At 35.5% G+C, this 13,387-nt stretch overlaps 1 protein-coding gene and 1 long non-coding RNA gene across 4 annotated transcripts; both read right to left on the reverse strand.

The window, feature by feature from the left end:
• Positions 1-3,584: 3,584 nt before the first annotated feature.
• Positions 3,585-4,702, reverse strand: LOC133728037 (uncharacterized). The gene is made up of 3 exons (XR_009855563.1): positions 4,457-4,702; positions 4,194-4,360; positions 3,585-4,128 (listed from the first exon to the last, which is right to left on the reverse strand). It is a non-coding gene; the product is annotated as an uncharacterized LOC133728037 (long non-coding RNA).
• A 6,286-nt stretch (positions 4,703-10,988) lies between these two features.
• Positions 10,989-12,863, reverse strand: LOC133733157 (probable inactive 2-oxoglutarate-dependent dioxygenase AOP2). Of its 3 annotated transcripts, none has more exons than XM_062160769.1 (3): positions 12,389-12,863; positions 11,832-12,090; positions 10,989-11,557 (listed from the first exon to the last, which is right to left on the reverse strand). In XM_062160769.1, exons 1-3 carry the CDS (start codon positions 12,760-12,762, stop codon positions 11,297-11,299), a joined length of 894 nt encoding a protein of 297 aa, XP_062016753.1. In that variant the 5' UTR covers positions 12,763-12,863; the 3' UTR covers positions 10,989-11,296. The 3 variants fall into 3 exon arrangements, with proteins under 3 accessions (XP_062016753.1, XP_062016754.1, XP_062016752.1); XM_062160770.1 differs by having other exon boundaries at positions 10,989-11,648; positions 11,775-12,090; positions 12,389-12,862; XM_062160768.1 differs by having other exon boundaries at positions 11,775-12,090; positions 12,389-12,861.
• Between the last annotated feature and the right edge of the window lie 524 nt (positions 12,864-13,387).

The raw sequence follows: 13,387 nt of genomic DNA on the forward strand, positions 1-13,387 counted from the left end.
TCGTTATTCATTTTTCCCCTCAAGACAAATAAAGAAGGGGCCGTGACCACTTACCCAATTTTAACCTAAAAATTGCTCACTTGCTCTACTAAGAGTTTTTTGACCTCATTTACCCAATTTAAACGCAAGTGACATTTTTACCCCCAATCAAATTATTAAACTACAAAATTCTCTCTCTCCTCCTATCAGACTCTCTCTCTCTCTCTCTCTCTCTCTCTCTCTCTCTCTGTCTCTCTCTCTCTCTCTCTCTCTCTCTCTCTCTCTCTCTCTCTCTCTCTCTCTCTCTCTCTCTCTCTCTCACCTCCTCCTCCTCGTTGGAGAGTCGGAGCACAAGAATCCTATCCAGGGCGGTGAAGACTTCGCTGCAGAAGTCGTCGCCCGGCGAGTCGATGACGGTGACGAAACCTTTCCGGCGGATTTTGGGCCAACTCGGATCTGTTTCTCTATTCGAATCTTGGCCGGGTCTTCCTTGGGGAACCCGACGGCGACGAAGACGTAAGGTGGTTGAGGTTGAGGTCGGCGGTGGCGTGGTGGAGGAAGAAGCCGCGGGAGACGAGCTCGTCGGCCCAAAGCTTCAAGATCTGCCGGTCCGATATCGAGTTTCTTCGTCCCCAGTCATTCTGATCTGGTGCCCAGATCTTTTTTTTTTTTATAGTGTGAACTCCAGAATGGTGAAGGAAAAAAAAGTTAACGTGTACAATTGAACATATAAATTGATCAATTGTGTTTTTAGTGTATTCATTTTGGTTCACTTGAGGGCAATAATATGATTATTAGGAGGCAATAATATGCGTATTGGGGGGCAATAATATGATTACTGGGGGGGGGCAATAATATGATCAATTGTGTCTGTAGTGTATTCATTTTGGTTTCGGGAGTTTATACAATTCACTGGACGAAAATAATATGATTATTGGAGGCAATAATATGATTATTAGGAGGCAATAATATGCGTATTGGGGGGCAATAATAACATTACTGGGGGGCAATAATATGATCAATTGTGTCTGTAGTGTATTCATTTTGGTTTTGGAAGTTTATACAATTCACTGGACGGAAATAATATGATTATTGGAGGCAACAATATGATTTTTAGGAGGCAATAATATGAGTATTGGGGGGCAATAATAACATTACTGGGGGGCAATAAATTCAGACACCGGAATCCCGACACCAGTCCGGTAGCCGGATTCTGGATTCCGGTCACCGGAGTTGGCGGCTGACCACTGGTCACCGAAGTCCGGCAAGGTGGATGATGGCTTCTCCCTCTAAGTGAGAAAGAAGGAGAGGGCAAAAAAGTCCCAAAAATAAATAAAAATAATAAAAAAAAGAATTAATTGGGTAAAGGGGAAATAATCCCTTAGAGTGTTTTGGGTAAATGGGGTTAAAAAACTGTTAGTGGAGCAAGTGGGCAAATTTTAAGCTAAAATTGGGTAAATGAGCATTTCCCCAATAAAGAAAACAAATCAAAATCTCATAATTTGGGGAGTTTTTTTTTAAGAATATCATGTCGATATATATTAACTCAGGCCAGAAAGGACCATTACATATCCTCCCTCTACCATCATTGGGTAGATAAAGAGTTTGTGGTATACCACATTGATACATAGATTAGATCCGATCATTTGACGGTACCCATGCTCACTTATTCAAGAAAGCCTATGAACTATGTAACAATGACAAGTAAATAGGCTAGTTCAAAAAACATAAAAACTAAATAGTCTCCTTGCCCTTAACACTAGGGCTCGGAGGTTTCCCAGGACACAGAACACTGAGCCCATCTTCTGCAGTCACCTTCTTGGTCTTGGAGGGGATCTTGTTCTTTGATCCCAAAGGCCTTCCCCGCTTCTTTTTGGTTGGCGGTGTGTTCACTTGTGGAGTTGAACTATCCTTAGAAATTAGGATGCCTTCTGGAGCTTCGACCAAGCCAAGTGATTTAGCAGTGAATTTAGTATGAAACTCATGGATTTTCAGCTTCTTGGGGAGTACAGATTTGCTCTCTGATGCCTCACCAAGTAGAAACTTAATCTTCTTAGGGGAAGAGAAAGGGGAAGCTGGCCTGCTGCGTTTCAATTCTGATTGCATCCCTTCAAATGGAACTAGCGCTAGGGCTTCTTTGCTAGTACCTTCAGCACAAGCCTCAGCAGTTCGAATCTTCAAACCTGTTTGCCGAATAACAACTGGCTTGCGAGGCTTAAGGCCATCAAAAGATCCAAACAGATTACGCGCAACAGGCGGTAGTATTGGGGTTTGTATACCCTGAAATTTAAAAGCACCATTAACGAACCTGTTATTCACAAAGCCCAGGAAAGGGTTTGGTAATGGGAGGCGGTGTTGCTCCTTCTCCCCAGCAGCCTTGTCCGGTGAAACCATCTGACAAACTCCTTTGTCATGATATATGAGATTGCATCTTTTTCATTTACCAATCAAGTTTTCAAAGAAAAACTCGATCTCAGCCACCACGCCAGGAGCAAGCTTTAGGGTTTTTTTTTTTTTTTTTTTTCTGAAAGAATGGTTTGGAGATGTCATGTGTAACATGAACCCTAATTTTGCCAGAAGTGGCAAACAGCTTTTGGTCGATCCCCTGATACGTCCCAGCGATAGAGGCGACATTCATAATCATTGGTAATTCTTCCAGTGCTGGTGGAATATTACTGATTCTCACCCAGAAGAATAGGGTTTCCAGTGGTACCGATTGAGGAGCAAGAAAACCATCATAGGCTTGGATGACCACTGGAGCTTTGTTGAAATACCAAGGCCCCCCTCTGAGTACCTTGTTCCGATCCTTACGACGATCAAAAGAGAAGACATACCGGTTTGGAGTCCGATCCTGAACCTTGAACGATCCATCTAGAACCCAGATGCGTCGAAAGTGACGCTGCAGATCCATGCTACTGCATGGTTTCCTCGTCAATGGACAAGCCAGTAAGAAAGCTTGAGACCCTCCCTTGGTGGTTCCATTCGCCAGGTGGGAGAAGTCCACAACATCTCCCCCAGCCAGAGCAAGGGAGGCAGCGAACGTAGCTGTAACATCATCAATGGTGGTTTTTGTGCCGGATGGGGCGGAGGAAGACGCCATGTGCAAGCGACTAGGGTTTTGGTTTTGGAGTGTGGCAGTAGGCAGCATTAGGGTCTTCATGTTAACTTCTTATAATTTGGGGAGTTTGTCTTTAGTTTAAGTATTTAAATTTTGAATATCAAATTCCTAAAATTTATTCAAGGTAATTATAATAAATAATATGGCAGCTAAAGTCTCAACGGTGGTCGTTCTTGGCTGAAATCTTTACTTTACCCTGTTAACAGTAACTGTTTTAAACTTTTAACTTAAGCTACAGAAAATAGGGTTTATTGTCTGTCTCATCTTGAATTTGCCAAGGCCTTCTAGGGTGTGCCTAAACACTAAACCATAAACCGAAAGAGTTCTCGCGTGAAGCGAAAAGTCTATAGGATCCAATCTCATCACTTGACATGTTACGTTATTGAGTGCCATCACCCCAAGAGCTAAGTGGGGAAGGATGAATAGGGCTAATACAGAGTTGCTCTGCAATTCCAACAATTTCTACAGAAAGATGGAAGATAAAACATCACCATGGGGAGATAATTGTTTAAACATTCTAAAATCGTGTCTAATACATAAGATCGATCTTATCTGAGGTGTATAAGCCAAGGTTATTCACTGCCAGGACATTTATTGTGAAGTGAGGAACAGTGAATAGGCTACTACACATATCATTATGAAATATGAATTTCAAAAGATAAAAAAGAAGAAAATTGATCATTACTGAGAACTAGAAGAAGACTGCACTGCCGTAAGCTCGGACTGGTTTATTTTTTCATTAATCCCCGAATGTGTTCTAATTCCTCCACAACTTCTTTCATGGAAGGTCGTCTCTCAGGATCTGTTTCTAAACATCTTAGTGTAAGCTGTGCTGTCTGTAATGCTTCCTCAGAAGAATGTTGGCCCTTTATCTGCTCATCCATGATGGTTTGCATCTTTGTTTCATCAGAGAGAAATGGCGTAGCCCAGGTAGCGAGAGTAAAATGTTCCCGGCTATAATCATAGGCCTTTAACCCTGCCAGAATAAAGCAGCACAACACCGAAGCTATACACATTGCTCTTCACACGACCTGCAATTTACGGCGAGATATAGCAGCTAATTTTATTAACCCAATAATGACAAAGATGAACTTACATAGCAGCATTGCATCGTTGATACAGATCATCATTTCCTGTCATCATGTATTCTGCATCAATATAACCGATTGTGTCAAACAAGGCTTGTTGTCACAGACTTTGACTCTCCATCAGCTGACGCCAAATTCATTCCAAGGACAAATCTGATCATTTTGTAGTGTAATCCTGCAGAATATAAATACAAAGGTCAGAGAAAAATCATAAAAGGAGGGTTTAATCAATGTCAGGTACGTGATATTGAAATTAGATTATTAATTTTACCTAGAAAGCAAACCTGGTTACTATCAATGTTCCTTTCTTCTCAGAAATCAACAGTATATATAAAACGCTAGACATAGAAAGAAGAGATAGTACAAAACTCATCAAGTAATATATTTGAGGGTTTGAAATTTCTGTGTATGATTTGTATGATGCGCAAAAAAGTTAATCGCCGAGCAGCTCCAACAGCTATTTGGAGTTGTTGTTCCAAGACCGTGGTTCCTCGATAGGTTTACGTTTACCTACATATTAAACAATGGGCATTTTGGAAAAATTAGGGAGGTGTAGATAGCATACTGGTTATTTATAAAAGTAAGTTGGAGGTCTATTAAGCAGGGAAGTCCAAATGCCAATTTTAGAGGTATGAATAGAAGCTCTCAATTTTAAATTTCTCTGTAGAAAAAAACAAAGGAATTCATTATTTAAATGGGAGCTTCTATTCATACCTCCAAAATTGTTATTTGGACCTTTTTTTTTTTTCAAATAATAGTTGACTTTGTCAACTCATGTCAAATTACTAATAAAGACACAAAAGAGGGAAGAAAAAGAAAATTTCTTACCTCTACGTATAGTAGTAATCTTTAATTGGAGAAAACTTTCTCCTCCAATGTGAACCTTAAAATATACATCGGTAAACGTTATCTATGTTGTTGTCAAAATTTTCTAAACTTTGTGGTTGATCACCCATCAATGGAAATAGGTTTCATATGAAAAAAGTGCTTCAACTATGAAACTGATAAAAAATAGAGAAAATTAGATAAAAACCCAAAAAACAAAGCTCCTATTAAGAAAAACTCACCCCTATATTTTCTTTTAATCTACACTCAATTCACATAATTGAACATTCCTTATAGGTTTTAAATCTATAACTAAGATTTTTCACGATTTTTAGTTTGACTTTTTTGCTCTTCTGATTGAATAAATAAAATATTCATCAAATATAGCTGTTGACTATTTTTTGAATTTAAATATTTAGAATTTAATACAATCAATTTAATCCTTTGATTTTTTTTCTTATTTAAAACTATTAATTGCCTTAATTATCCTATATTTCTTCCTTTCCAATGTGATCCATATATTTGCTATTTTTTAATAAATATGTTTGTGTATCATCAGATTCTGTTATATTCCTATTATATAAATATTTCTCTTTCTCGACATGATTGAACATCCTCTCATTAAGGTATGTTATTTTGCTTATCCGTTCTAATAGGTGTAGTTATACAATCATTCCATATTCATTAATTTTCTAAAATGGTCAAGTTAATTTAATTAGCCCATGTAAAATGTACTTGATGTAGATTGATTGCTTTAAGATTTTTTTTTCCGCCCCTACATTTTTCTCCACATATGTGCCTGATTCTATGGGGTGGTCAAGGACCACATAATAGTTGTGTAACTGTAGAGTTTGCTTAATATATAATTATCCCTTAATTTTGGCATATTAAATAATGTGCAAGAGTTTTTGCACTATAATTTAGTAAACTCATTATTATCATTCATTGTTTTACAATTGAAAATGAACTTTACAATATTAAGAAATTTATTCCTAATATCAAGGTAATTTAAATACACATTCTTTTTGAAGGAATAAACCTAAAAATTTATTGAAATAGGGACAATGAGTACAACCGTATAACAATTGAAAATTATTGAAATACACATTCATTATTATCATACAGTATTGTAAATTTGTTTTTACAATTGAAATATAAACTTTACATTTTCGAACCTAATATAAAGAATATTATAACACTTCATCCGTCATCTCGACTAGCACTTTGCAATGTAGTCTTCAAAAATCTCCCAACTACTAGTGCCCTGCATGTTGTGATTCCTTATACAATTGCAAATTACCTTCATAGATCTATTTCAAAGGTAAAACTCTATTAGGATTTACATACATATATCCAAAATATATTATCTAAATTATAGGTATATTAATTGTCAATACTATAGGTTATGGAATAAACAACCTATGATATAGAGTCACACAAATAATTTAAAACTACAAAAACAAACATCTAAATCATAGGTATTACATATTAAAGCAATCTAAGTATCTGGTAATTAGAAACAACGATTCTACTTTGAAGGAATGAAACTAAGTTTTGTACCAGATTCATAAATTGAAATTTCTAATTACTAAACATCCATCCAATTCAAGCTTTACACAAAATCAAGAGGTTAACAAAGATATTATACTAAATAAATCTGATGAATAGGTAATTTGAATTACGAATATGATATATGTACCTATTTGAAAGAAACTCTCTAACCCATAAGAAAATGATGAAATAAACCTCATGAAAGAAACTCTCTAACCCATACGAAAATGATGAAATAAACCTCATGAATAGGTCGTTTGAAATCATCCTTTGAAATCATATGCAACTTTGTGAAAGGTCTCCACCCAAAGAAAAAATGACGAATGAATTCACTAGCTTCTATATATAGGAAGAAACATACCAAAAATTCATCATTATATGATAATAATGAGATTAATGTAAACACCTAAAATTAAGTACTGATAAAAACCTAAAGTGAAGGTAATACCAACAATAACGTCAATCAAACTCCATAATATTTGCTAGATGATTTTGACTATTAATCCTATTTAATAGGTGAATGAGGAATTTGATAGTGGCAGCTTTAGTAATTCTTAACAACATTGAGTTTTAATATTTATCCTATTTAATAGGTTTTTTTATTTTAAATAAACCTAATTAATTGGTTTGGGTGTATATTAAAACACTCTTATAGATGAGTTTATTCTAAAAGGGGTGTGTGAATTTGGGTGTAGAATCAAATTCCCCTAAAAAATAAGGAAACAAAAAATTGTGGAACTGTTAGCAAGAATGATGGTGGAAAGAAAATTTGACAAGGGGAGAAAGAGTCATTGTATTTCATTGATTCAATAAAAAGAAACATAAGCTATCTAACCTCCATAAGATCATAAAACGTTGAAAGTTTTCTGAAAAGAGTTCACACGTACAAGGCTGTAAACGACCTCTATAAAATAACAAATGATAATAAGAGAGAGAGAGAAGCAGCAGGGGGAGAGAGAGACGACTACCAACTAAAGGGGTTGTTTTTTTTTTTTTTTTCAGCTTAATTGTATTAAGGTAAAATAGAATTGTGAAATCTTCAAAAATTGAAGGAGGTCCAACTACTGATTTTTTGAGGTATGAATTGAAAAAAAAAAAAAAACTTTTATTTATTTTATTGGACAATGGGCATTGTGGGAAAATTAAGGAGGTGTAGATAGCAAATTGGTTATTTGTAAAAGTAAGTTTGAGGTCTATTAAGTGAGGAGGTCCAAATACTAATTTTGGAGGTATGAATAGAAGCTCCCTATTTAAATTCCTCACTTCAATTTCCACCAAAAATAGGTGTCATTTACGAATTCCTGCAGTATTCAATTTTTATTTCCAAAACAAGATTTTTTTCTATTTTATCTTTTTATTTTTTTTTAACTTTCTTAATTTATTACACATTTCAAATCCTAAATAGATGCAACCAAACAATATAAATTGCAATTAATGAAATTTTAGATTGATAGAGTTAAAGATTTCATCATTTATAAATTCCTACGGATTTTATAATTTTCTCATCCAAACGCACCGTAAGAGATATTTTAATCAGGGTCCAATTTGCTACATCAATTTTCGTTGTCCAGCTACTTTTTTCTTTTTAAGACAATCATGAATGTATAGTGACAAATTGAAGCCCCAATACATATACACACAAACATACGTTCATATGTATAAGAAATATACCGAGTTAAGCTAGACTGAAAGATTCGATCTGGTAGAAATCAAATTAAGGTGGAAGGAATTTCTATTATCTGGTTTATTATTGTAATATATATTGAGTACTAGTCCCCCCATAACACTTCAGAATATACGTACGATTAGCATGATATTACGTACATATATTAATTTCAAATCATTGTAATAAGAGAAACTTCTCCAGGACCATTTTAGGACCCCGCATGATAGAGAGACATTTACTGCATAATTGGTGGTCCTAAGTCCGTCCTATTGTACTTGGATGATTCACTTTGTTTTGTTGAATACAGTACAATAAATTAGTATTTAAGACAAAATAATAGTACGTTGTTCGCCTGTTATACAATATACTATTGATTGGGGAGGTTGCTTCTATGTCAGTCTTCATAGATGTATATGTATCATTCATGGTCCCATCATATTCATATGTCCTCGGTGGCTTCTAGAGGATATTCACATTACTTTTTCTCTTTCCATGTACTATCTGATATAGTTGTTTATAATATCACTAATCTCATAATTCAAATAGAGTACGCAATGCTATTGTAGATCATCAACAACGAAACCATGCATCATTAGCCCTAATCGACAGAAAATGGGTAATCATATGCAATTTTATATCTCGAAGTCGTACATGAATTGATCATTTATACATTAATTTGACCCTTTTTTCTATAAAATTTGGACCACTTTTTGATTCGTTGATGTCATTCTTGTGCATAACGCAAGTATTATTAATTTTCTTTGAAATTGACACGAAGATTAGAAACTATAAAGGTTGAACAAAAATATTTGAATCAATCTCTCTAAATAATGCTGGACGCTAAGCATATATGGAAAATAAAACAAAAACAATATATTATTACATTTTTGATGCAAAGAGACATATATCTCTGTCGGGATGATCGAACAATACCAATACCATGATCTCGTCTTCTATACTAATCATGCATATGTTATATTAATTATAAAGCTTGAAGTCAAATAAAAATGGAACTAACGAGCTAGTACATTTTACTGTTTATTATACATGATATCATGCATGACGGCATTATCTTTGATAAATCATTTACAAAGTTCTCTTCTGTTCTGGCTGTTTTGCATAAGATTACATGCATAAAGTCACTTGCATATATAAAGTTCTCCAGTGGAAATGCAGCGCCGTCTATAATATTGTGTTACTTTTTCGTTCAACTGGTCGCAAATTTTTGTAACGCCTTCAAGTCCACATTAAAGCGGATCAATTATGAATATGGAATTTGGCATGTCTGTAGTTAGTACAGATTCTGAACTAGGAGTTATCTGTTTCCGAACTTAATAACCTAGGTCCATTAGGGTTTGATCAAGCCGATAATTATGTGCGAGAGAGGTTACTTAATACCATTGGTAGCAAATCACACATCTCGTAGATTTACGTTGCTTCAAATTGGAATCACGAGCTGGAGCTAGCAGATAAGGCGGAATTGGAAACAAACTGTGTCTAATTTACATAACGGTGGTCATACAATGCAAAACTAAAAGTATCGGTTTGGAAATGAATTAAAAAACTGAAAAAGAAAAAACAAAAGTATGGGCTTGGAATTTTGTTCCCGATTCGATTCGTGGAGAAGCCCAGCAATATTTAATCAGTTGCAGCAAATTGTAAAATTACAACAGAAAATCAATATCAGTTGCCTCTCTTTCCTCTGTTCCTCTTCTTCTTCCGCTGTTCTTTAGCTTAGGGCTTATCTTTTGCACCATGATCAGAATAGCTGGTTTCAGCGGTCATGTGGAATCGTTCAAGATCCAGAAAGGCAAAGGACGGTGATTAATCAAGCCATCAAAAAACACAAACTACAAGCATTGAATCATGATCGGTAGAAAACTAATCCTATATGCTGAGTGCAGTTAATCAGTGTACGATATTTACTTGACAAAAAGAGAGTACGGATCATTTCACTTTCAGAGCTTAACCCACTTATCATCATGACTAGCCGAAGCAACCAAACCCGTTACGGTTGGCACAGCAAACTATGATTACTCAAGATCGAGAAATATAAATATTGATTAATGTAGACATGTTCAATAACAAAGCACAAGCTATGCACAATATAACAATATGATGAAGAACAGAATATTGCACTCACATTATCAGCATCCCAGACTCTTGACAGTTTTGTCGAATGAAGATGTTGCAAGACGTGGCATGCTCGGACTGAACCGAGCATGAATGTTCTTCAAGTGTAGCATTTGGCTTCAAACTACCAGTGTACCATAATACAGCCTGCACCGGCCATTTATTAACATGCAGTCTTAATAAGCAAAAGCACCATCAGAAAGAAGAAGCAGTATTAACTAATACGGAGCAGAATTGAATTCTCTCGAGATCTCTTCATCGCAATTTATATCAGATGAAACCCAGCAAACTTCATCCTGATCTGCTATCCATAGATTTAAGTCTTCAAATTTCTTGTTGAAGTTTACAATTAATAAAAGATGGCATGATTGTGTTTATTGGAAATTTAGAAGCAATAAACAAGTATCAGATGAGAGTGAACAAACCTTATCCTCTGGCGCCACTATCAGCTTCAAGTATGTTGGTGACTACTGACTACATTATTTTTCAATTTCACATTAATTTATCCATTGTATTTTGTTTACTTAGTAGTAGCCGGAAATAGGATGTAATCATAGCATAACTTTTACAAATGAATGCAGAAATTGAATCAGATACTACGTTTTTTTCTTTGGTTGAAATAGGAGTGGAAAGAGTAGAGTTTCCCAACACAATTTATTAAAAGAGAAAAGGATTACAAACAGAAGAAGGGAGGACAACAGCCATGCCCCAGCCAAAAACAGAAAATCAACAGAGGTACTAATCTCCATTCAAAAAGATGAAGAGGATAAATAAATTACAACTCAAAGAAATTTCCAGTTCGGAAGACCAAGCATGTCACGTCGACAAAGATGTAAAATAAAAGGAGGAGCCTCATCCAATCAGACACTACATATCAGGCAAATGCGGCATTACTCAAGTCAAGAACCTTTATTTTCAATATTTATAATTAACAAATCAAGTTCCAATTCCAGCAAATGCGTAAACTTGCATTTGTGAGTCAATGGCTCTTCCTTCTGATGAACAGATGAAGTTGAAAAATTCTGTATAGTCGAAATCTTTAAGAATTTGTGGGTAGTCTTCATCTACTAGCTCCTTTTGTGCTTTGATGATGGAACCCTCTATTGGAAGTGCAGATGATATTAAGGAATGTCGTTCTTTTTCCCCACACATCATCACCCGATGCTTCACAGATTGCATTCTGCAACTGCTCCATGCCTGCAGGTCACCATTAGTGATTGTCAAACTTTGTGTGGAACTTTTGAATCATCTGTTGTAAGTTGTGTGTGGTCAATTTCCCCATAGAAAGCTTCAGCACTCGAAATTCACAAGCACAATTTAGTAGGCTTATAAACTTACTGAACTTATGTGACTCTACTCAGATGGATTTGTGTCTAAAGTATTTCAGTTATGAATTAGTTAAGTTATTCTGTACCATGAGGAAGTCTCCAACAACAAAGATGAAAGAGCAAGGAGATATAGGCAACTTGACCCATTGTTCGTCCTTGGTTTGAACTTCAAGACCTGAAACTTGATCATCGAAAAGGATTGTGCTAAAAGTCTTGTCAGTGTGAGCCGAGGCAGCCATCGCGTACTCCCCTGAAGGAGGTGTCGTGTACTTATGTAACCGTAGCACCGTCTTAGACACCATGATCAAATTTGATGATTTTTCCAAACCATAGCTATCAAGAATCATCAAGTGAATCATATCTTTCAGCTCATCCAGCTGCTTCATCATAGAAAGGACAGTGCTGCAGTTGCAACATATATAACATGAACAAACAAACAAACAAATCACTACATAATTAACCATAAATTAAGGCTGAAACGTAAAATGGCAAGATAACTGAGCAAGACCATTCTATCAACCTCAACTAAAAATTGTAAAGTGTAGATAAGTTAAGGACAAAAGGCATCTGATAGAATGTTAGAAAATCTGTAGAACGCTCAAACACATGAGCTAGTTTAGGTAGGCAATAGATCGACCAACAATGTATATCAAGCATACATGTTGAATATAGTCAACTCAACATGAATGAGATTACTTACCAAAACTGGTCATGAGACCATATTTCTTCTGTGAAGCTTCTAAGGGATTCATAGTTGGATGCTTCCTGAAAGCCAAAGCCTTCATACAAGGGAGCAGTGACACCCGGTCCAACGTAACCCTGGTAACGGTTTGGGGTAAGGTTGTTCTTCTTTGTCTCAAGTGGAAGGCTGTAAAGTTTCCTTGAAGCTGAAAGGGTTTCGGCTTTTGTCTGCGGAGGTATCTTATCATACACAATTTCGAAGCAACCATAATTTTCACAAGCCTCTCGAACCTTCTTGCACAGATGGTACCACTCATCAGTTCCTCGGTCCACTTCAAGCGAATTCATTGTGAATTCTATTGCCGGAATCTGGTATTGAGAATCTGAACCCATTTCTCCAACTTATCAAGCACTTCCTTTGTGTTTCCAACGAACTGGTTCTTTCTCTGTACTTTGGTACTATATTTAGTGATGAATCTTTTGTACCTTGAGGGTTTTATTTATTTATATTGCAAGGTTCTTGAAGTGAGAATGATATAAAATATTCCCTGTATTGCACCACGGTTGTTGAAGGACAATGATATAAAAATAAGAGATATTTTAATCAGGGTCCAATTTGCTACATTAATTTTCATTGTAGTCCAGCTACTTTTTTCTTTTTAATTGCGGTCCAATCACTTTTTTCGTTGTCCATTTTACCCCTCAAGGTAAATAAAGAAAACAAATCAAAATCTCATAATTTGGGGAGTTTGTCTTCAGTTTAAGTATTTAAATTTTGAATATCAAATTCTTAAAATTTATTCAAGGTAATTATAATAAATAATATGGCAACTAAATCTATGTAAACATATCATGTATACCTACATGAAAGGTCAATAAATTCTTAAACAATGTAGTATATCATAGAGTCAAAAAAGAAAAAAAAGACAAACTAAATAGCGTCGTTGAATTGACACAACAATACTTTAGATATATAGTAATAGATTAGTCCATGGTCGAGTTTTAATATTATTCTTAC

Source organism: Rosa rugosa, chromosome 2 (assembly GCF_958449725.1).
Source record: "Rosa rugosa chromosome 2, drRosRugo1.1, whole genome shotgun sequence".
Classification (NCBI taxonomy): domain Eukaryota; kingdom Viridiplantae; phylum Streptophyta; class Magnoliopsida; order Rosales; family Rosaceae; genus Rosa; species Rosa rugosa.

Excerpts from the sequence above, each read along its gene's own strand:
- LOC133733157 (XM_062160768.1), bottom strand. The coding sequence starts at position 12,762 with ATGGGTTCAGATTCTCAATACCAGATTCCGGCAATAGAATTCACAATG. Across the intron at positions 12,091-12,388 it reads TGGTCTCATGACCAGTTTTG|CACTGTCCTTTCTATGATGA; the intron begins GTAAGTAATCTC and ends TTGCAACTGCAG. Across the intron at positions 11,558-11,774 it reads TTGTTGGAGACTTCCTCATG|GCATGGAGCAGTTGCAGAAT; the intron begins GTACAGAATAAC and ends GGTGACCTGCAG.